Below are 24,085 nucleotides of genomic sequence, written 5' to 3'. Positions count from 1 at the left end.
CCGTCTCAAGCATGACACCATAGAAAGAACAAACTATATACGTTACATTTAACGCAGTTTCATCGCATGCCAGTAAACACGAAGAAATTAACACGATAAAAAGAGGCAACCGTTTTCTGCCCTCAATTCTTTTTGTTTGCTCGTATACGCGCTGAAAATGCACCGAATGTAACGCATTCAACTATAGCCCCGCCTTTTGCCACGAGCGCCGTCTCTCTGAAACACGGCGCTCACTGAAACAGGCGTCCCAAACACCACGGTCACCAAGGGTCGTCTGTGCAGCCCGCAGGTTTAGCTGTGCATCTCAACTTCCAGGAGCAAATGTTCCGTTTGTTATTGCTTTCACTACTTCAATAATACGGAGATAATCGCAGTAATAAAAACACACAGAGCGACCCTGCGCCGTTGCCTCGTATCCTGTGTCCTTATTGCGTTTGCTCCACCCAATCGCCCATTCATAAACCTAGAAACGAGCTTTCATGCTGCTTTCCGGGGGCGAAGAAGAAGAAAAGGGTAGTCGTACCCCAAGGGAAACTCGCGGGGCCTGCCTCCTGTTTTGCATATGAAATCCCCGTCCAAAGAAGCCCACAACCAGATCACGTGTTTTTATCTTTGCTTTATACAGGAAAAACGCAAGTACGTTTGCAAATTTCAGAGAAAACGAGGAGAATGCATGGCTGAAAGCTAAACGTCCCTCCCCGGATAAGCGATGCCAATGTATAGTACATGCTTCCCGAGCAGCCCTTTGCGCTCAGTGCTTGTCAACCTTTATTTTTTCATCGATTAGAAAGCTGAATTTGTAAGCTACTCGTCATTTCGTCATCTTGATTTCCACCCTATAATCGCAGGTTCGTTCCGGGCACGAGTGTGTTCGATTGGCTGTTACCCCTGTACTCAGCGCCGAGTTTATAGAGCGCGATGAGCCGCCGAGTGATTCACAATTGGTCGTATTAAGCAGCTAAGCACAGCAAATGACTGGCAAAATTAGCCGCTCCTGCGCCTCGAGGGAAACGGTGCTGTTGATGCCGTACCAGCGGGCCTGCGCTCAGTTTGAGCACGCGTGGACACTACGTTTTGTTTTTTGTTTTGTTTTTTTTAGGCCAGAACAGCGCCAAGTTCACTTACTTTTATGTTTTCCAGTTACGACGAGATAATTTGAATCCCGAGCGCGCTGCGGAACTTACGAACGCAAGCACGAGCGCGAAAGCAGAACTCGCGCACGATCAGGCAGCGAGGACAGAGCCTCGCCGCGGCAACTGTTTCTGCTCTGGCAAAGACGCTAATCCGAGAACTCGCGTCGGTGCTGCAGCCTGTTTAGCGAAACATCGCCACCAGCCTACGGGCGCGCTTTAATCGCCTGCAGCCGCCACCACCGGGCCTATAAGCCGGCGCTGTCGTGCAGCGTTGCGTAGTAGTTTGTAACGAACACAGGTCAGGGAACGAGGCGCACTGCTGCAGAGGCTTATTGCAGGGTCGAAAGGAATTAGAGGCCGCCGTTGGCTTTAATGAACGCGCACTCGCCGAAGCGCTTAACGAGGTAACGAGGGGTCCGAATGGGTCCAGATGGCTCGATACGGAGGGCCGCTTAGTCGCCATTGGGCGCCAAAAATGTTGGACAGTTTCCCGCGAGGTGGGGGACACCGGAGCCCGTATCGATGAGGACAGGGGCAGGGCCTGATATGTGGACTGCCATTACACGCATGGCACAACAGTGCTTTGTCACCCGTTCGCTTACACCCTTCGCTGCACCGACGCCCATCAACGACCGCGGTTCACGCCTCCATTTCTGTATACCTGCTGTTTTAAAGCGGACATGGCTGACCGTGAATGCTGGTGGGTGCAACATCTCCGCCGTATAGCTTCACATTTAAAAAATAACAATAAAAGAATATAACTACAATTTCGGTGGCCCCGCGGAACTCCGGCCTTCAGGTAGAACAGTCGGAAGCATTAAAAATTCGGCCACAATCGGTTTTCTTCAGGCCTTTTTTCGCAATCGTGCGTGCACTCCTTTCCGCTCCTCCTGCAGCGAACCGCTAAAACATAGCACTTCCTGCCCCGAAGTAGGAGTCGTAGCGTTTTTCGCATCGCCACTGTCATTGCACGTATTGCGGGGCACGTCAGCCACAAAAGCACGCAGGATACAATGTTTATTAAAGAAATATGTATATATTCCCCCGAAGCCTGTACGTATAGCCCCGAATCCAAGCGTTCATCTTTAATAAGTATTGCGAACTACAGCGTGACTGATTATATCGGTAGCGTCACGCATAAACAAAACGAATATTCGCATTATTGCGCCTCGTCCCGTAAACATTTGTGCCCGACTATCAGCGTGGCCATTTTCTCAACTGAAGTCTTCTCATATGACCCTTATTCGGTGCGCTAGAACAGTGCATAAAGGAACGCGCACCGAAGAACGACGACGTCCAATGCGTGGTTAGTATTATACTCAGAAAGAAGGGCGGCATGAAGATAGAGGTTAGTGCTCGAAGCTTCCCCGCCACGAAACTGGGTAACCCGAGGAGGCAAGCACTGGCGATGGCGATGGCGATGATGATGTGACGGTGAGCAGTTGCGTGAATGGAACCAACCTATGAGGCAGAGGTACTGCACCTCTAAGTACTTATAGGTGCCAGGGCAGGGGTCACCGAAGGTCAGGCTGTCCACTAGAACGTGACAGCTGTTGTTCAGATGACATCTGTGGGTCAAAGGGTACAGCTTCAATTGGAACCCGTCACGTTGTCCACTATGTGCGCATTCTATGCTCCACTTTTGATGCACGCTTTTTCTGGCAGCACTCGCTTCATGCGAGGTACATATTTCGTTGTACAATGTCAACTCTAAAGACAACTCGCAATTATTGCAGCAAGAATTTACATTAAAGGAATTTGTTTTCGAGACAAGCCTGGACTGTCATTCAGTTTCAGAATATCTTTAAGGGAGAAAAAAAAATATGAGCAAGCATGAACTGACAACAACGATACAACCTGAGTTAAAATTTTCAAAATTAATACGATAACGCGCTGCAGGAACGGTGAGTACAGCGAGCTTAACCCGATATCAAACTCCTTTCGTGCGAAAGAATGCGAGTCAGCAGTTCGGGAATTATAAAGTGTAAAGCATGACGGTTGAACTTAGGTAAAAACTGAGCAGAATAGTATTGTTTCCCTGAAACCATAAACTGTTAACCTGACTGATCAGATTCTCAGAGCAACAGCAGCTAACAAATGAAGTAAGTGAGAAGGCGATAATACAGAGCGGGAGCCATAACGGCGTTGTACACAATGCTATGCGCCGATGCATGCAATCACGTTCGCTTAGGGCGGACGCCATCTTCGACACAGGAACAATGCCAAATTGTCCAAAAGGTCCTCGCAAGGCCACACTAACTGAAGTTGAGCGTCGTGTAAGATGATCCTGACCCAGTAAAACAATTGTTTCGAAATCTGAGCTTCTTTTTTCCTCTCTGAATGCGGCATCACTTGCGCCAACGAGTCCCAACCAGAAGTCTGTTCAGAACTTACAATGCCAAACTTTATGATACTCTGCGCCCATGTTGAAGTTTCATTCTGAATGCATGGCAGCTGTCTTTAGTGCTCCCGAGATCACCACGGACACATTCACACGGTCTCACACCTTGTGCTTCACCGTTGTTTTTCACGCCGCAGAGAACGACCTTGAATGCTTTCACGACGTCATTAACTCAGGTGAGACATTATACTTCGGTACCTTGGTTTCTAATTAACGCGGCGCTCATTAGGAGCCGTCTGACAGTGCGTAATAAAGAAACGATCGATCTCGGACTGAGTAAGGGTGTGCACACCTGTTTTCTCGGTGACGTTGCAGCGGAGAGGTATCTGTAGTGAGTATACGGACGGTCCTTTCTAGAGTTTATTATTGATGGTTACAACTGAGGACAGCTGAAGAATGGGAACACTGTTCTTGCTGACCATTATCTGTACTGTATGTGTCGACTCAAGATAAGAATTCAGCAGATGCCCTCTTGCTTTGTGAAAGCCTTCGTGACGCCAAACGTCGTGCACGAGATCGACGCTGAAATGGTGCGTGCCGGAAGCGTAGCCAGAAATATTTTTTCTGGGGAGGGTACGAACCCACATACGCATGTGCGTGCATGTGTTTGTGTTTGCGCGCGTGTATATACGCATGCAAAACGTAAGCATTTGGGGGAATTGTGGAATACCCAAATCTCTTCCCCCCCCCCCCCCCCCCCCCCCCCCCGGTTAAGTCACTGGTACATACAGAAGCGTACGGAACGAGGGATGATTGCTTGCAAGAGGCTGTCAATTATCGAAGAAAAACAAAACAGAAAGAACACCGACACGGCTTTTCCGGCCGTCGCAATAACCGAACGGCAACACAAACGGTCGTGATGCGCGTCACAAGGCTGACCTCCCGAGGAGCATGCTCCACCGGAGTGAGCGGGACAAACAGGAGCCATGGGGAGAGAAATCTCGCGCAGCTGACAGGCGTGCCCCGGAAGGTAAAAAAAAAATACAAAAGTCGAGTGTAGCGCGAGAAGAAGAAGCTACACGAATGTCAGTCGTCCAATCGGGGAGGCTTTGCGACAACGCACCGTGAAGGGCGAACCGGAAGAGGAGACGCTGTCGCCGGCTTCAGTCGCGGGCGCCAAAGTTTTCTTCTTCTTCTTCCGCGTGTACGCGTATGAGCGAACGCGGTTTGGCGGAAATTGAAGGGAATGTCTTCCGGAAATGGCACCGGCGACCGAGACAAAAAAAGGCGGAACGGCTTCTTCCTGACGGCCTTCGTTTTTCTAACACGCTTACAGTCCGGCGCAAGAGTGCGCTGCCACGCAGAACGGTCTACAGGGCTACGCTGTTCTATACTGCGATTGCGATCGTCTACGGGCGGATGTACTTACGAAAGCGCATCTGTAGTATTGCAATAGGTGACGCTTAGGTTAAAAGGACACTAAGGAGAAAAACGATTTTTCTTAAATTAGTCAGTTACCATTTTGCAACACGAAAAGCGCCACTGCTACTACGAGATGACGCTTGGTGAGCGAGAAAACGCAAGGAAATTACAGCTTGCGATGTCGCCTTCGCGTGCCACCTCGCTGTGACGTCACAGCTTTTCACGGCGTGTACTAGGGCCTACGTAATGGCTTACCGGTTAAAATTATTCGTATTGTGTTCCGTTGGAACCAAGAACTTAACGTAGATATTTTCAGAACGCTTCATTAGACCAATGTGGCTTAAGTGCAAAAAAAGAAAAGAAAAACGAAAAAAAATAAACATGTAGTTCGTGACGTCACAGTGACGTTCGGGTGCTCAAGTTTGGGCGCCAAATTCAAAATGAATTTTCACATACGCTTCTTCTATAATAACTATGCTATCGTGAAGAAATTAGTGGTCATATATTTCTTAAAGAAAAATTTGCCTGCCTAACCCGATGTAATGTCTGACTTCGGTGCCCATTTAAATGCAGATAACCGTACAGAAAGTCAATGTTGACGGACAAGGCTGCCACGAAGAAATATAGACGCCGCATTTCGCCAATCGACGTAACACCGTCCCGTAGTCCGGGTTGCGTGAGACCACCCGTGGACCAACGTTCGAGGCGCCTTGTGAGCAGGAAGCCTATAGGGGAAGCCATGGCGCTGCAGGGCAGCGTTCACGGCGATCTGTTTGGCCGAGATGCTTATCGCGCGGGCGGCGTCCGAGACGGCCGGAGGTGCGCGCCTCCTTGAAAAATAGATCGAGTGGCTGCGGCTGTCAGCCGGACCATCGCTGCAGCAGCGAGGGAGTGGCCCGAGAGACGGCTATCTGCGTATCGTTGTCACGGCTTGCGGAAGCCGGCAGCGGCAGCAGTTTAGGCCTAACAGCACTCTCCTGCGGAAGAACGACCGTCGCCAGTGCGGTGAAGCTTGTTCGTGCTATCGACTGCGTGCCCTCCCGGGAAGGCAATGGTTTTCGAAATGAATTTTCACTCTAATCAGCAGCGCCTAAAACAATTTCCGCAGAACTGCACGAAGAACGCCGACGCCCAGAGGCTTTCGCGCCCACGACTTTTCGATGTTCTTGAAAACGAAGAGGAGCGCGATGTATCATCCAAATACATCCATCCACTGATGCCAGAGAAAGCAAACCGGAAGAAAAACCAACCCGCTCTTTCATTCTGCCTACCTCAACGACATCCGAGCTGAACTGAAGGTTTATTATCATTGACAGATCATTTCACTCAGCGCTCAGTGAGAACAGGTTCTGCAGTGTCTCGTAAATTAATTTCGTTTTTGCGAAATGGAACGCTTACATTTAAAAGAAGGAACCAGCAAAATCGCCTTCAGCGCGAGTGTCTATTCCGATGAAGACAGCCGTCGTCTGTCTGGCGATCGAGGATGACAAATCATCGCCTACACTCGACCGTGGGTGATTTTTCAAAAGCGGCACTCCATGAGAAGGCGAGACGAAAGAGATACAAAGCGAAATCGTCCGACCCCCACGACTTCCTTAACCAAAGGAGGGTGCCACGCGTGTCCGAACAGCACCACCAATGCAGGAGAAATATTGTAGAAGAGGCCTTTTTTGTTTTGCTTTTTCCTTACTTGTTCTCAAAAATGTTTTTTTTTTTTTTTCGGGACTGTCCAGCTGGAAACGTAGTTATTCTGAATAAAGAAAGGCATCCAGTGACAGCGAGCCTCTCGGAAGCGCGACAGAGTAGCCGAAGAGGAGGCAATGCTCCCAAGTGAACCGCCGCCGAGAAACGCGGCACAGTCGAGACATTGGCCTAGAAGGAGGAGTCATGGCAACTGCAATGGCCGCATTTTCCTTTTAACTCCACAGGGTCTCGGCCACGCGTGCTTCCGAACGCCTCCACTTGCCAAGCGCAATGAGCGTTCGAGGGGAAAATAGCGATAAACAAAGTGGGAGCGCTCGCTTTCACGAGATTCGGTTCGGCTGCGCGAAGTTACATGCGCGCGCTTTCGCGAAGTCGGGCTCGCTATCGGTCGTCCTCGATCATCGCTCAGTGTTTACCTAAAAAGGCGGCTGACGGGGGTAGGCGCATCCGTTGCGCAGCCTACACCGAGTTTATCTGCAGAGACAGACGGGGGGGAAAGCGACAGGACAAAAACCAGAGCCAAGATGAATATTCTCGCTTCTCTCAGCTTGTAAACAGTTCGACGGTTCTGGAAAGCATTTAGAGGGAGAAGTGCATACGCCAAGTGCGAGAGCAGCCCAGAGAACGAAACGTGAGCGCAACGCGAGGTCAAGGCGCGCCTGAGTGGCTAGTTAAGATGTCCCCGTTTCTGTGCTATCGGGGTTAGACGGCACGGCATGGGAATGGCCTGTATACATATTTGCGCGTCGCTGTATCCAGTTGGAAGTCGGCGCTTGTCCTTATGGCGTATTTGTCCACTGTGTCCTTTTCTCACGGTCCACCTTTTTGATTACTCAGAATATTAACCAAATCGTACGGGGAACTTAACGAGGATCGAACACTGATGCCCTAAGCAGCAGTACGAACAACGACGCGAGACGAGCCTCTCCTAAGAGAGCGAAGACAGAGCTCATGGAGTTAGGTGCATCTTCTAGGCAAAGTAAAATCGAAACGACTTTTTGCCCGATGTTCGGCTCTCGCGCATATTTTGCTGTTGTGCACTTCCGCGATAGGTCTCCGAGGCTGCAGTATGTCGAAATAAATAGGATATACTGTTTTCTTGGAACTGGGAAAAACAACGCGCTGCGCTCTTTTTCGTGTTAATCGTCGCCGTACGGGATTGTGCAACGCAGGGGCGAGCGACGCCGAAGCGAAGCTCCTGTCTAGTCCAAAACTGACGCGAGCGTGAAAGGTGAACACGAAGCGTGCTCGAGATAGGAGCAGCGGAAATTCGTCGTATTAACCGAAGGCCTTTACACTTTCAACCTTTAGAATTAGGGCTTCGGCTAGACTCACAACAAATCGCATACCTAAAAAAATGTGAACAGTGCTGACGCACCATTCGAATTTCCTGTAACGACAACGTCGCACGCGTCATGATCTGCTCAGCATTGTTCCTGGAGATAACATTGAGCGCACGCGGATAACATCGTACACATACATAACATTGCTTAAAGCAGATAAAAATAGAAAATTCTTATCATGATGTGAGCATTCATCAGCGACCCTTTCAGCAGCGCGAACGCCTCACCCAAGCGAACACAAGCGGCGTGCACAGACATCTTTCGTATTTTTTTTTTCTCCTCTTATTTTTTTCCCCTTTCGGCGATGCCCGGATGTCCCGTTGTTCTTTCTAAACGCGTCTTCTTATCTCTCCTCCTCCTCCTCCTCCTTTTCTCCAGCTTACGCCTTCTCCGAGTTCTTTCTATAAATGGAGACACATCTTATTCGCCAAATTGATCTTCAGCGAGTCGCCTTACGCCGCGGACCAAGAGCTCGCCAGGAGGCTCCATTTCGTGAAATGAACAGCGCCACAAAAGAACCGCAGCTGGGAAGGGGGCGGGCGGGGATAAAATGAAAGGCCGAGTGGCGCGACCACGGAGAAATAACAGCGGCATAGGCCCATATCGACCCGACGTCACGCGGACACGCATCGGAGCAATTTGAGAGGCGATATTGCTGCTGCCTGTTTGGTCTATAACGATATACGTCAGACTTGGGAGAAGTTCTTTTTCCCTTCGCTGCGTCGCCCAGGCCAGTGCGGAAGAGTAAAAAAAAAAAAAGTACGAGATCGACGCTTACTTATTTCTTGCGTGCTTCGAGACGTGTAACAGAACGAACGCGGGGGAAACGTCGCAGCGCGTGATCTGCCAAAGCACCGCTTTCGAGTGATCCAACCAATTGCGTCTCGCCGTATCAGAGCTGTATCGTTCGCCCACGTCAGAAATTTAGGAGAAAGCAAATTATTCGCAACGCGCACTAGTTAACATACTGTATTTGTACGAAAACATTGACTCGAAGCTTACACAAATGCGATATATCCACACATATATCGAATACTTTACGATCGTCTTTCATATATGTGCGTAGTGTAGATATATAGGCGCACCATAAAAAAAGAGGGGGGAGGCGCACGTGACACGCGCTGCTTTTTTTGAAGGCTCCATTTTGCGTGAAATATGTGGCTTGCCAGCGCGGAATTTCAAAATGAAAACGCGGCTGCAGCCCTGCCGCATGCGAGAACGGAATTTGTTTTCGTCTCATACGGTTTTATCGCTGACGGGCGCGTACACAAAGTGAGAGCTACTTTTTCGCCATCTTGAGTTTCCGCATTGAAGAATATACGCATATATATACGCGAAGGAATGGAACTATACCCCGTGCACGCGCACACAAGATTGACCCCGCAGTTTGCCTGACGGCATTCTCGCTAGGAAGCTGAGGAGAGACATTTCCGAGGGAATAAAAAAAATTAAAAAAAAAAGAAGGAGCGGGACCTGACGCAGTGACCAATGCTGCCGTATACGTTGCACTGGAGGAGCTCCGAATCGGCTTAAACGCGATTAATCACGCTACGAAGCGCCATGTCCTGCAGTGTCTACTTTTGTTCATACTTCCATTATTAAACATCTTATTTTCCTATTTATTCCGCTCTTCACTGAGCCATCCTGACGTCGCTTTCTGGGTTTAAAAAAGCGCAATGCTGTTCTGCACGACGCTTTTCGCACGAGCGACGCGGCGAACGCGACAGGCTTGACACTTTCGTGCGGGAACCTTTTCGGTGTTCTCCGATCGTCCGACACGCCGCACTCACCTTCAAGCTTCTTCGTTTTGCTTTTTTTTTTCATTAATGGGGTACGTATTACCTTCAAAGAAGAAAAAGAATCGCTCGAAAAAACAAAAAAAAAGGCTGTTCCTTGTGCGTTTTACACCGTGTTTCCAGCTACATGGACTACGCCGTGAATAATTAACTTATACAGACGTTGCGAAAACTGATGCCCCGGTAATCGGCGGTTGTCAATTAGACATTCGAACTAGTCACGCGCTATGCCCGCTACACGTGGCACAGGCTTTACACACGAGTCTGATGGCAATCACTCCCCCGTTTCGACCTGCTCATTAGCACGAACTACACCGAGTCACCGTGTATGCTGATGGGCGACGCCGAAGGATGAAGAGCGCAGCAAGAAATGCATCGCTGTGAATAACGCCTTACAATTAACAGGCCTCGACATGACCCACAGTGCAGCGCGCGGTTTACTTAGAAGAGACGTGGAAGCGACAAACAGTGTGACCATCCGCTTTATCTGACCTTGTGGTGTTTCACTTATACGTCAACGCTGTCGGGAAGGTCGTCGTGGAATGTAAAACAGGAAAGTGCTTCATTTAGTTAACCTTGCGTATTTAGTTAATCTTGCGAAACCCATACCATAAACTATTTTTGCTCCCGCTTCCTCGCTTGAACGAACAAGCAAGAACGAAAGAAGGCCAACCACATCATGAAACGGGACAACGCTAACACCCGACCTCCTTATTCAACGCTGCGTACGGTGTCGCCATTTCGTGGACAGTTTAGAATCGTGTAAAAAAATACCGCCAAGAACCGATAGCAGTACGTTCAGCCAGCCACACGTTAGTGATATCTCCACGGCTAGTCATCTGCATCTCGAAAGTCAGCCATAATAGCTGTTCAAGTTAACAAGGAGGACAGAAAAGGGACGTCGGTACATTTGAGCTGTGCGCTAACTGCCACTAGCGAAGGTTCAATGCTCTTGACGGGAAATTTTCGTCGGCGTGCCATAGCGCACGGGTCGGTTTCAGTGTTTACAAACGCAACCGTTTTTTTTTTGTTTTTTTTCCACCGACGTCGCGTACTAGCATTGGCGGGGGAGAAAGAGCCTTGGCGAGTAGCCCGCGGACTTTCAGCACTTTTCTCTGCGTGTTTAGCCAGATATCTCAAATATATATCCTTCTAAGCTACACACGAAATTACAAGAGGTCCTCTTCAATTTTATGCGCACTCTTTTCATTCGGAAACTTAAAAGGAGTGTTTCCTTAATCTGAGACAACTTATATACGAAACACGGTTTTCGCTTCGGTGTTTGGGGATCATAAATGAAGCGACCGGAAGTTTCTAGGGGTGAAACGCTTGCTGCTCACAATCGTCGAACCGCCTGTACGAGTCCCGCCAAAAGCAACCGTACGGACACGCAGGAAGGAGGGCCGTCACCTGTCTCGGATGACGTTGTAGGAGCGGTTGGACTTGCAGTCGACGCTCCAGTCCAGCGTTCCGTGCTCGTTGCAGATGGAGATGGAGAAGCGGCCGTAGTTTGCGCGTATCAGCGAGATGAGCTGACCCTCGGGACACGCGAAGCCCAGCTGACTTCCCTCGCACGCGTATGCCGTCTTGTAGAGGGAGCCACCACCTGCAAACACACAGCACAGAGCACTTAGCTTACACACGTGTCATCCAATAGTGCACATAAATCACGCTGTACTCTAGAGAAGAAAGTGCCTAAGACGCGCGGAGAAATTTAAAGTACGACCGACTAGTACAACCTCGGTTGCCTGGGCCTATAGTCAAGACGTCTTGACGCGACTCGGGTACGTCAAATGAAGGCGTGCCTGTTTTTCTTTTTTCTTTTAGTGCGAGACAATACCTTAAGTGGAGAGATGGTTCCACTGCGTTATTGTCACACAGTTGTGATTTCTGCGCTTGGTACACGGACATCGAATGACGCCGGCGACAGTGCGTGGTTTGTTTCGGGTCAATACATTTCCAAACAGTCGCACTTTCCTCAAACATTGGGCAAGTGCACAGTTATTATAATGCTGCTTTGCTGTTTATATCAACATCTTGTTTACTGTGTTTACTGCATAATGCGCTTATTCCTCGTTCATTTTGTATGTGCTCATACCCTTTGCTCTGTATATATGGTTTCATTCTCTTTTTATTTCTTTCAACTTTTGTGAACTGTATTTAAGTTCAACCCACTCCTGCTTGGGCCCGAGGAGGGCCTGCAGCATTGTAAAATAAAAATAAAAAAATTCAGCAGATCTCACGTACCGGGAATCGATGTTATGCGAAGCATGCGCAGGAAGGTGACTGCGTTGCAATTTTTCACATTGAGCGAAACGTTACGGAATGACGCTAGAGAAATGTGCAAATGGTATACGCACACACATATTTTGAAGAGTCGCACACGTATTATACAACCAGTTGTTTACAGTTGCTTAAGAAATCCATTTAATGAACCCATGTCGAAAACGAAGAGGGGGGGGGGGGGGAATTCAGCTCCGTCCGTAACAAAGTGTCACAGTTTCTGGAGTAGCATGCTGCTTTGTAGAGCTCCGGTGTTTTCGCACAGCGCCTCTGCAGCCGCTCGTATGTACCACAAAAACAAAACAAAAAAAAGACAAAAGAAAAGAAAAAAAACATAAAGAAACCGCTACAGCTGTTTGTTTGCGCTCAGTTCTTGGCAAAATGAAGGAAGAGTCTGGTGGCATGACGTGCCACGCGCATGCAAGAGGTAAAAACACGCTCCGAGCTCTCTCCTCATTTTACACGACTTTGCTCTCAAGAAATGCGAGAATCGGTAAACAAGGAACGTCCGCGGAACCAGAGCTTCTCCCTTCGCCCAGAGAGGTGCGCCGCCGCTGGGCGCGCAAACATGGCGCGCTCACCCGAGCATAAGTTCCGCGAAGTTCCGAAAGTGCTGAATGCAGTTTGAGGCAGCAGCCATGAGAGTGACGTCACCACGAGGCAAATAGCGATAAAATGCGAACCGCAGAGACACTTTGTTCCGTTGGTGGATCTCGAGGAACTGGGCGCGTAAAGTCGTCTCTTTTGCGACAAGTGCAAAGAGGTGAACCAGTTCGCTCCGGCGTGGGCGACGAAACGAGACACCGGAAGGAGCCTATCGCCGCGAGTGGCGTGAAAGCCGGTGAAATCACACGAGCTGCCGCGGGTGCGTTGTTCATATACCATAGGGTTTCCTAAAATTAACTAGAGGGTACCCTGGCGCTGCAATCGTTCAGCCACCATGGGAATGATGGGTAGTACACGGATTTGCCTAATATTCGTGCTTACGGCTTCGAACGCACCTGTGCCTTCGTTTATTGCTGTGTTTTGGCGTTCGTTTCGGAAAAAAGAATGGACCGTTGTGAACTTCGTGACCAGATTTCAATTGGTGAGCCTAAATACGTTAAAGTGGCGAAGTGGAACTGCTGACTTTTGCTGAACTCCGTTTTGCGACAAAGCGGATGCAGGCGACGCGGAGCCAAACGGAGCCGAAAGAACGAAGTTTAGACAAATCCGTGTACTACCCATCATTCCCATGCTGGCTGAAGCGCCATGCGTTGCAGCTCCCATGGACACTAGTGCCAGAGTTCCCTCTAGTAAGTATTGTAGGAACCCTCCCCTCCTCCTCCTCCTCCTTCATGGTTCATATATATTGCAGTCTTCAAATGCCCTCCGTGTTCTGGCGCGGTCGCGATGACGATGCACTTGGCGTGCGTCGCCACTCGGCGCAGTTGCAATATGACGAAATGCACGTGTATGTCGCACCTCTCCAATCAGGAACCAAGAAATGCCTGAGCAACTGCAATAATCGACTGCAAGGAATACAGGTGCGCACCAAACACCGATATATGCGTCACTAAAATCGCCCATGATATGCGCTACCATACAGTATAGCACGACACTTGGAGAACGTAAGTAAACAGTGACAAGCGCACATATTCGCTGTCGCAAACGCGCGGGAGTCCCGCATTAGCTCGAACTGATCGAACGGCACAGAGGGGGCGTGCACAGAAAGGGACGCCAGGTGTCTGGCCCAGATAACAAAACGCGTCCGGCGGCCATCGTGAAAGCGGCGTCCAAATCCCCTGGCGCGGCCAGTGTATAAACGGTACCGCTCGATTACCGCGCAACTTATTCCCCGGCGCGGAACCAATCACACACGCCGAGTGAGCCCCAAATCGGCGTTTGGACCGCGCAAGGACCAACCTAACCTGACTTGATAGAAGCGTTTAATTCGCCGGCTTCATTTTTGAACCTTGGAACTAAGGGTTGTTCTCTCGTGAGACGCCCGAGAATCGCGTAACTCGACTCTTACGATAACAACAAAAAAATCGAGCGAAGGACAGCGTAAGATTTCAGTTTGACTCGTAAAATTGTGTAGAACACGAACGGAAGCACAATTTGCCGCATCTCTCGTATGACGCGTTCAGTGCGTCCGTTTCCGAAGGCTCGGTGAGTACAAGGCTAAAGTGATGATTACGATGGCCAAATATGAGCCGCACCCAAGTTATTAAAGGATCCATGCAAGTTAGCGGAAGGCTTTCCGCCCTCTAGAAGCCTATGTGTGAATCCATCCTCTGCGCTATACGCAGTGATAAGCAGAGAGGAGAGTAAAATAAATAAATAAATAAATAAATAAATAAATAAATAAATAAATAGGCACACATGAAGAGGCGAGTGCCAAAGTCATCCAGCACACTTTTTGATGGCGTCAGTGCAGCCGACGAGAGTGCGGTGTTGGGAAGCGGCCTCGCAGGAAGCCCTCTGGATTATGGCCAATCCAGAAGCCGTACCGTGCCGGAAAAGGCAGCTCATCGTCGTTTGCTCGTCTCTCGTCGCCAGAGATCCATTTCGGTTCGCTCTGCTCTCGCTTTCATCGCATTATTAGTATCATTTTTTTGTGTGTGTTTGTGTGTGTGCGTGTCATTCGTGGTGGCGCCGAGTGGAACGCATCCTTCCGCCGCAAACAACGTGAGCTCCGAGCAGCGGACAAATAAGGTAACGAGCGAGCTTATAGGCCGATGGGCCGGAAGCAGCTTCCGTCCACTCGTCTCGGATGTGCCCGCGCAGGAGCAGCAGTGGACGACGGAAGGCGACAGCAGCATCCTGACTCACGAGCAGCGAAACGAGTGGCAAGTGTCGGTGTGTGTGTGTGTGTGTGTGTGTATATATATATATATATATATATATATATATATATATATATATATATATATATCTGCTCAACCGGGTATCATGTTCTTTGATTAATTAACGAAGTACATTAGAGACAAGAGAGAGAGATGAAAAAAGGAAGGCCGGGAGGATTAGAGACAAAGGCTACAAGTATAGTGTACTAGAATATTATAGCTACAAGATTATCAAGACTGTTTTGAGAACATGCAGCGGATGACGTGTCCATATGGTACAAAGACTATAGGTTCGGGGAAGAAACAAAAAAAGAAAAAGCTTCTTTGCGTCTAGTCCCTATGCGTACGTGTAGCCCCCAGGTGGTCGAAATTAACAGGCCTTCAGCAACAGCATCCTCCACATTCGCGAGTGCTGCTCGGGAAGCTAAATTAATGTCACACCAAAAAGCTGATTAATGTCACACCAAAAAGCTATATGAAAGCAAAACGCCACAACAATTTTGGACTAAGAATCTTCTCCAATAAGTATACTTAAGAAAAATTCCGAACGCTTTCTGACAGAAAGCTCACGCGGGACCAAGCATTGATGGGAACCAACTATTCCCGCTGTTTTATACGTCGGAGTCGCACGATAAGGAAACGAACGCCGTCACAGTAAACAAACACAAAGCATAATAAGAAGTTGTTGCTGAATTTGTGCGAGTTAGTGAATACTTGACATCTTCGTTTTAACGCTACAGAAAGGACAAACACATGAGAGACGACAGACGCTGTCGTCTCTCGTGTGTTCGTCTTAAAATCAAGCTGTCGTCAAACATAAAGCAGCACGGCATAAAATCCCATGGTGCCGCCAGAACTTTCATCGACGGCTGTCACATATATAAATTAGCATATATATCTACATTTCATGCGTGCCTGCTCGTTAGCTTACTGTTGACGAATGTATTTCTATCTTTTAATATGCAACCCTTGTCGCGCTCTGTCCTTAGCGCTGTCATTCCGTTATTTTTGTTTTTCTGCACACCCTTGCATGTAACCCAATCGATGACATTGTTTCTCCCTGTCCTCCTACTGCGTATACTTTGATAATTGGGCTACGTGGCAGAAACATCAGTCCGCTTGTGGCACCTGCTTTTATTGCGATAGCAATTATATGGACAGTCTCGGCTGAATTTTGCCGTCGCCGTCATGCACCGTATATGTATATGTATATATATATATATAAAAGCCCCAAAGAAAAATAGTTCAGAAAAATGCTCCCGAAGCGCGGAATCGAACCAGGGACGTCTTGCTCCGCAGCGAGTGGCGCTAGCCACTACGCCACGAAACGCAGATCCTCCACGTAGGTAACGGCGAGCGTTATATACACACCATTTACCGCTGGAGGACTCAGAGACGGCTGCGCTTATAAGCGTTTCTTCATTACCAGCGAGATGGCGTTAGGAGAACGACGGGCGCACTTAAAAGTCGTCGGCGAGCTCGCTCGCTTCTTCTTATTGCGCAGGGAGAACCTTGCCCTTCCGCTGTCTGCTCGCGTGGTTTTCTGGTGGTGAGGGGAAGAGGGTTGTTTCAAGCTTTCACCGTGGTATCCGCGCTCATGTTACGGAGCGTACGGAAGTCACTCGATGTCAAGGGACGCCGCTAAACGAACAAACAGACGATGAGCGCGAACTATCAAGTGTCACAGCTCGACACTTGAAGCACGCTAGTTTCCTTCGCTGCTTCGGCCGCCTTTGCAACAGGAGCGCTGTTCAAACTGAGAGTATCCATTGGCGAGCCTCACTTCGTATAGCATTAGTTTCCTGCTATCGCATTCATTGCTTCGCCCTTGCGGCGAAACTGTGACTTTTTGTTTGCAGACCACAGAAAAAGGTGTTGGGCGAAGGCACCAGTAGTTTAATAATAATATATCCGATTTTACGTCGCACAACCACGATATGACTATGAGAGGCGCCGTATAGTGGAGGGCTCCGAAAGTTTTGACCATCTGGTGTTCTTTAACGTGCACTGACATCGCACAGTACACGGGCCTCTCTAGCATTTCGCCTCCATAGAAATGCGACCGCCGCGGCCGGGTTCGAACCCGCGACCTTCGGGTCAGCAGCCGAACACGACCAGAAGTTTAGAGAAACAGCAGCAGACAGTCTTTAGATCCATCCAGCACGATTTCAAATCCGCTCAGTGTAGGCTAGCAAACCGAATGCTACAATTCTGGTTGACCTTGTTCTGATTTTATTATCTCTCTCTCTCGGGCGGTGTCAGCCTGCTCACTCCCTATGCATTCTGTTTACAATAATAATAATAACAATAATAATAATAATAATAATAATAATAATAATAATAATAATAATAATAATAATAATAATAATAATAATAATAATAATGACTTAAGAGGCACTAATAGGCGAAACGCGCTGTCCTTCAGGCTAGCTGCACAAAGCCAAGTCGTATCTGTTTAGAGCTGCGTCATAGGTGTGGCTCCATCCAGGATATACGGCGTGCGTGCTCGACAAACGGTCAAGGGTGTGAAGGCCTCCGAAGCCTTCCAAATGATGGGGAAAGGCAAAATGGGCGCCGAGCGACTGAACGTTAAACACAGCAAAAACGGGGGCAGGTTCGAAACTCGCGAAAGACGCGAAGGGAGAGGAGGAGCTCGAAGCAAGGCAGAAGCCGTCGAGAAGAAAGTGCACCGTGCAGACGAAAACGCGGACGACCGTCAGAGGGAAGCAAAAAGGGCAAACCCAGTTGCGGGCCCTAGGAACCATTTGGATTTCGCGAGGAAGCGACCGTAATTTCTCACGCGCCAAACCATCCATGGTTCCCCGCCAGGGTCCGCTAGCTACCACCCACCCTGCGCCGCTGGAGTGGAGAGGGAGCGCCTGCTCGAAGGAAGAAGACCGAACAAGACAGGCCAGCCCTTCGAGTGGCCGCCCTCGTAGTGACGCCAAGAAACAAACGGCAGCAGCGGACGCCGAGAGAAACAACGCCGCGAATGCTACTCAGCGGTTCTGCGCGAAGCTCTAAAGACCGGACGCTAACGGCGGCCGTCAGGAGGCCGCCATTGTCTCCCCGCGGTTGTTGGCTGTATTGCGGGCTTTGATTAGCTCGCCTAGTGGGCCCTTCTTCTCCCGCGCCAAGTTTGCCGACGAGAAAAGAAAAGAAAACAAATCAAAGTAGCGCCCTCAATCTCTGCGCAACTCGCCCCCATTCTCTGGCGCCTTATTTACTTGTCTAAGTGCGCGTATCCCGTCCGTCTCGACTGTTTCGTTCGTTCGTTTGCCAGGGAAGACCTCAGCGCATGTCTTGATTCGCGGAGTGTGAGAAATGATTCAACCAGGCTATATAGGCGTTGGATATTGAGCCGACAGGCTGCAAGAAAAACGGGAACAAAATGCTTCCGAAAAGACAAACGGATGGGCTAGTCGGTATTCGCAATGCCCACGAACTATAGGTGGCGCGCCGTGCTTTTCAAGATGGCGCCAGGAGGAGGGTCAACCCGTGTGTTAGCATAGGAACAGATAGGACGTGCAAACGTACGGCCCGTGCCACTTTCACCGGATGAAGTCAGGAGCTGCGCTGAAACGGATATGAGACTAAAATACTTTCCCAAACCATGGAAATTTAAGTGCTAAGTACTCGCCACCTAATTATTTGCTGCGGTGTAAAATGTTATATTTCAGCTCCGTTACCGTGCATAACGATGCTTTGCGAAATCCTGTGCGTGCTACATAAAACTGCATGAACTAGAATTGACGTATGAACTGAACGGCACTCCGAGGTAGTACGTACCGAGCCTGCCTGACGAATTTGCCGCAGTAGGCCGCCAGCGACTAGCGCCATCGCTGCTGCGCGGGACAGCATGTTTAACGTGTTGATGGTTTGCAAACATGTCACGCCGTCGTCATTACTTGTGCAGTCAGGAACGCGGAGTTACTTCTTCAACGGAACACAAGCATTTAACATCCAATTCAGTAGCGCTTGTGTCACAGCCATGATCAGACTCTAGCCGTGTTCAATTCACTTCACTCGTTGCAGATTCGATCAGCACGATCGAAACATGAATATCGAAAAGAATGCACACATGCTTTTCGCAACGTCGACGAAGTTAGCCGAGAGGCGTGGATTGTGGCCGTGACTGCACGTTCCATCGCTCTAACCATTTCGCTTCGCTGGTCGAACTCGAGTGTTGGCGGCATGCGGCGCTCCATGATATCCACAATAATTCTGATACATGCAATGCACAAGAGGAACTATGCTTTTATTTTGATCTCGCTCAAGGATATTATACATTAAATACAATCAAAGTGACTTACGAGCGTGAAAAAATATTCACGCACGAGGGGTCGTGAAGTTGCAACTCGCTCCTCGTGAGTTAACAGCTGATGGTTCATCGTCGCTGTCACTCTCAGTGCTTGCACAGTCTTCTACGTCCAGTGAAAAATCCTCGTCGTCAAGATGGTTTCTTTCAACATCACTGCTGAAAGCAATCTGAAGAATTTCCTCCGCCGAACGACTTCGACGACTCCGCGTCACCACGTTTACAATTAGAGATACATCTGGACGCGGCGAACATTTTGCTCTCAGACCGGTCAACAAGCAAATCGCTTGCAGTGTGCTGCCACCTATCAACAAACGTACAAAAACAGGCGGCGCAGCGGTGGTTATGAAACCCAACACACTGGCGAAGGACGGCGTGGAAAGCGTTCGCCCCGCAAAAGGCGTCGAGCAGACGCGTCCTCGAACGATTGAAACGTCGCTCGCACGATTCCTAACAGCGCTTTGCTGACAAAGGATAGAGGCCCTATTTTCATGTATTGCCAACTTGAGATCGCTCAGTTATACAAGAGCACATCGCGAGCCCGCACGACTTCCCCCGCGTACAGTGTTATGGGACTCATGCACTGCAAGAAACACTGACCAATGCTATATGCAAGTAAAACAGGGTGAGCTTCAACTGAATATGTCAGACGATAACATTTACCTAACTTACGTGGCTACAGAAAGCCTCGCGAAGCTGATAGTATGTGTAAGCTGTGGGCTAGCATTGAAAGCGCGAGTTGCCACGTATTTTCACGAAAACTTCGCGTCTCGCAAGAACGATTCAGTTTCTTGTGTCACAGAGGGCCCGGTTTGTTCACTGATGCAGGGAACATGCAAAGTCGTAGTCTTCTTGTCAACGCGTTAACACTGAGGCTAGCACAGCCGAACAAGGGAGCGACTGCGTAGTGCCGCCATTTTGTCGTCTACTAACCCTCCTCTAGAGGACGCTCCTGAATTCCGCTTGGCGGCGCGACAGTCTATGGGCATTGCGAATAATTCAGGCCATACAGCGCAAGGAACCACATGGACGGCGAGAGAGCAAGACGGGACACAGCGCCGCTGTGTACCCACTTCCTTGCGCTCGCGTGAAATGCTTTCAACGTTGTTGAGCAGTGCAAAAGAAGACGCAAATACAGCAAACTTCGGGTAGAATCGCAAAGCTTTTCGTTCGTCGGTGATGTCTGCTATTGGCCACCTCGGCCGTCGCTGATAATATACGTAGCATTGGATGGCGGCGGCCGCGATGAACATTTCTCGCGACTTGGTCGTGAATACGAGCTCCCCCTTCTAGATGACAAGTGCGACAATGTCGGTGCGAGAATGGCCATTCTTTCAACGCGATGAAACGTGACCGTCAGTTGGCCCCTTCCCTCAGTGGACGATGGTGGTGCCGACCGATGCGACTTGTCTGAGCGCCTTCCTCTTCACGACATTCTGACTGCCCGGTGCCTGCTGTGAAACGCAGAGACGACGATGGACGACTCAGTTACGGGTAGTAATTCGCTCAACGAGCATACGCCCCATGTGGCTGTGCAGGCGTGCAAAAGATGGGAAGCGTGCAAAAGATGGGAAGAGATACCGAGCCGTTTCAGCAGAGGCTGACCTAGAAAAACACAGCGCCGACCTAAGCAAAAAGTATATTCATAAAAAGGAAGTTCAAGCTGCCGTGCGGGAGCCGAAAGAACTTCTTTTATTAATGTATATTTACTTTGCTCGGCGCCGTGTTTTTCTACATCAACTTTATTTCCCGACCAGATGGGACTGCGTCTAACCGTGAACTTCATAAGCCTTCAACAGAGACTATTCCTGCTCCCATGTGACACGCGACATCGCGATACGTACGCTCATCGCTTCTAACCCAGCGACAGCGTCGACAGCCGAGCTAAAATGCGGGATCAGTGGCCTCAAGCGTCAACTTGGAAAATTGCAACAGCGTATTGGCGCAGCCTCCTAACGGACGTTGCACGTTTGGCACAATGTTTCAGGAAAGAAATGACCGCTCCCTTGGCGTCACCTATATGTGAAACACGGAAGACGCGCTGCACTGGCACTCTCTCGCATTGCTCTGCGTTTGTCACAGCACGTGTAGCGCAATACATCGGCTTACGATTTCTATTGAACAGCGCTCTGAGAACAAATTAAAACCGAGCAACGAAAACATAAAGCCTGGCTTGTCACTTTCTCCTTTTTTTTCAGTTTTTCTTTCTTTCGCGCCACATTATTTCCATGATTCGAAACAACCGTACTGATCCGTACTGATGGTTCCGCATTTTCCCTGCACTTTCTGGAACTTACGAATGCTCCGAAAATCCCTCCTTTTCGGGCTTTTCCAGTAGGTAGCCCGCGTAAGAAGTATGACGAAATAAGGTGGAGCGAAAACAGAGCGCAAACTTGAAGGCTGCTTTCGCTGTGTGTATGTGTACGGATGGCAAATGACATCCGTACGCATGTAAGCCACATTGCGTGTCCACCCTTACATCACGCCCATTTGCCGTCCTCGTGCGGGCAGAGCAAATCTGGCCAGTCTCCAATGAGTAGCGACCTCACAGAAGTGGTCGTAAACAAACTACAACGCAGGCATTTCTAAGAAAACAATGGCGCAGCAGTACCTAACTGGGCACGTGAACAATTCACTATCGATTGCAGAAATGAAGCGTAATAAATGATGAAAGTTAAATGGAAGTACGGCTCCACATACACTCCGATGACGTCGTTATCATAAACGGACAGTGAAAAATCAAGCTTTCTACTAGACGAGCGCTAGTTTCTGGTTAGCTTCCCAACGATGCCTCAGAATATTGCTCCCCGAGGACCGGCTAAAGCGAAATAACGCACAAAATAACATTATTGACGAGCTATTAAGCCTTATGGTCGGTTTCCAAATGACGAAGGAAATGGAACAGAATGTTCCCTCCGTACTCTCAGCCTGCCAAAAAAAAGAAAAAAAAACGCGAGCCGAGAAACAAGGCGAGAAAGAGTGCGCAATTTCGCGGACGATAATCTATAGTGGAACGCATAGTATAAGCCACCTAAGCACCCAAGCACACGCGACCATAAGTTCCTCCTCGGGGCCAACAAAAATGGACATCGTATAGGCGCTGCTCCCGTTTGACTTCCCCGGTTGATGACGTCGAGCGCCGCCCTCGAGCGGGCGACCGGTGAGGTCCGTGTCGTCATTGTCGACCGCTCGCAGCTTCGCTTAAGCGCTCGGTCACGCCCTCTGTTTCGGCGCGTCGCGTGACCGCCGCCATTATGCAGTAATGAAACTCGGCCGTCTTCCCGCTAGACGCCGCCGACGGTGCCGAAATGAAGGAAGCCGCCGTGCGTGGAGTCATTGTATTAAGTCCTCCCACGATGGCAGCCGCAGATAGGACGTCGCGCCATACGAGCCGCCGTTTTCGGATCTCGCCGGATCTCCAGAAATAAATGGCGGCGGAAACAAGCGATAGCGATATACAGACACGCCCGCCGACTGCTTTCCCCTCCCCGCCCAACTTGCGCCCAGAACATTCTTTTTCGTCGTTTTTCGCCGATCCTGAATCGCAATGTTGTTCTTTCGTCGCTCTTCATGTACTGTACCTTCCTGGATTTATTGTTGTTTGCCACGTTGTGCTGGCTTGGGAAATAGGGAGGAGAATCTTTGATTTCATAAATAGTTTATCACGTAAGCTAGTTGCGTAAAAGTAATGCTGCCGCAGGCGTCCGTCTTTCGTAGCTGGTTGCTAGCGGCAGAAACCGTTGTCATTTTGCAGTTACACTGACTTTCAGAGCCACCGATATACCAACAGAGTTACAATGCAAGGCGGTGATTAGAAGTGTGTTTTTTATAACCGCTGTTTTCACAGTGGTAACTTCGGCGATCAATCAGGCACACACCGCCAATGTCGGCAGTAAAAACAGCGGATCGTACCACTTCAGTTACACGTTAATGGCATCGTGTGACATCGGTTCGAAGCAAGATCGGTGGCGCCGATCGTCCAATCAAATCTTTCCATACTGTGGAACTAGGGGGCACGAATGCGAACCAGAGAGGGAGGGTAGCCGAAAGCAACGGGCCCAGCCTATGCTTAGCGGAGACCGGAAGTCCTTTTAGGCACATAACGACGTCACAGCATTCCCTTCGCGTCTCTCTGTGTAGTTACTCCACTTGGAAATAACAAATAAACGGAGTCTCCGGGAAATGCAAGACTTCTAGCTCACTCCAGGGCGTACACACAGCGGACAGTAACAATAGAAAACAAGTAAGTCGGCACAAACGAGGAATTAGTGTGTTGGTGCTGTGCGTGCTCGTTTCTTTTTTCTTTGTTCGCACCAGCACAGGCGCAGCTCTGCTGAAGAATATTTTTGATTAACTCTGGCATAGCACCTCTTTTACTGCTGGCAAACGCAGAACACACGGTGAAGTAGATCGCAGGGAGTCCAACAGGGCATTCCTGCCTCAAATACCCAACGCAGGATAAAAGCTGCGCCGCGACTCGGTGATGCACTTACTTTTTTTTCCTTTCCTCCGGCGAGGAACGTCGAGGGCTCGAGTCATTAATCACGGGCGCACCGCAACGAAGACTGGACGGCATTTCGGAAATTCCGTATCGCTTTTAAAGATAGATTTCTTTTTTTTTCAACGAAGCCGTCTTTTTGCCGCCTCTTTTTGTTTTTCCTCGAGACTCCGCCAGCAGACGACGCACGGCACAAAAGGGGAGCAGACGAAACCGCCGCCGAGTTTCTTCTGCGCGGAGACCCAATGTATGGCTACACGGCCCAGGCAGCACAGCACATTGGTCCAATATTGTTTATACGTTGGCAAACGATGGCCCAATGATGGCCCATACAAACCACTATAAAACCAATGTTGGCAAGCCAGCCTACAAGGATGCCAATAATGGTCCATCTTTGCCAGCCAACATACAATATTGGT

At 49.4% G+C, this 24,085-nt stretch overlaps 1 protein-coding gene and 1 long non-coding RNA gene across 2 annotated transcripts in view; one reads left to right on the top strand and one right to left on the bottom strand.

Moving 5' to 3' along the window:
- Positions 1–24,085, bottom strand: part of LOC119405928 (adhesion G protein-coupled receptor L1) — a 215,663-nt gene that overhangs the window by 93,281 nt on the left and 98,297 nt on the right. Inside the window, exon 2 of the mRNA XM_049419326.1 lies at positions 11,150–11,345. Within this exon, the coding sequence (XP_049275283.1) occupies positions 11,150–11,345 (196 nt within the window). The remainder of the gene's footprint in view (positions 1–11,149; positions 11,346–24,085) is intronic.
- LOC125759893 (uncharacterized) overlaps positions 1–24,085 on the top strand; it is a 148,585-nt gene that overhangs the window by 37,703 nt on the left and 86,797 nt on the right. The gene's annotated exons all lie outside the window — the stretch shown is intronic.

The sequence above is a fragment of the Rhipicephalus sanguineus genome, chromosome 9, assembly GCF_013339695.2.
Source record: "Rhipicephalus sanguineus isolate Rsan-2018 chromosome 9, BIME_Rsan_1.4, whole genome shotgun sequence".
Lineage (NCBI taxonomy): Eukaryota > Metazoa > Arthropoda > Arachnida > Ixodida > Ixodidae > Rhipicephalus > Rhipicephalus sanguineus.
Note: the sequence above shows the minus strand (reverse complement) of the source record. Positions and strands in the feature narration are given on the sequence as shown.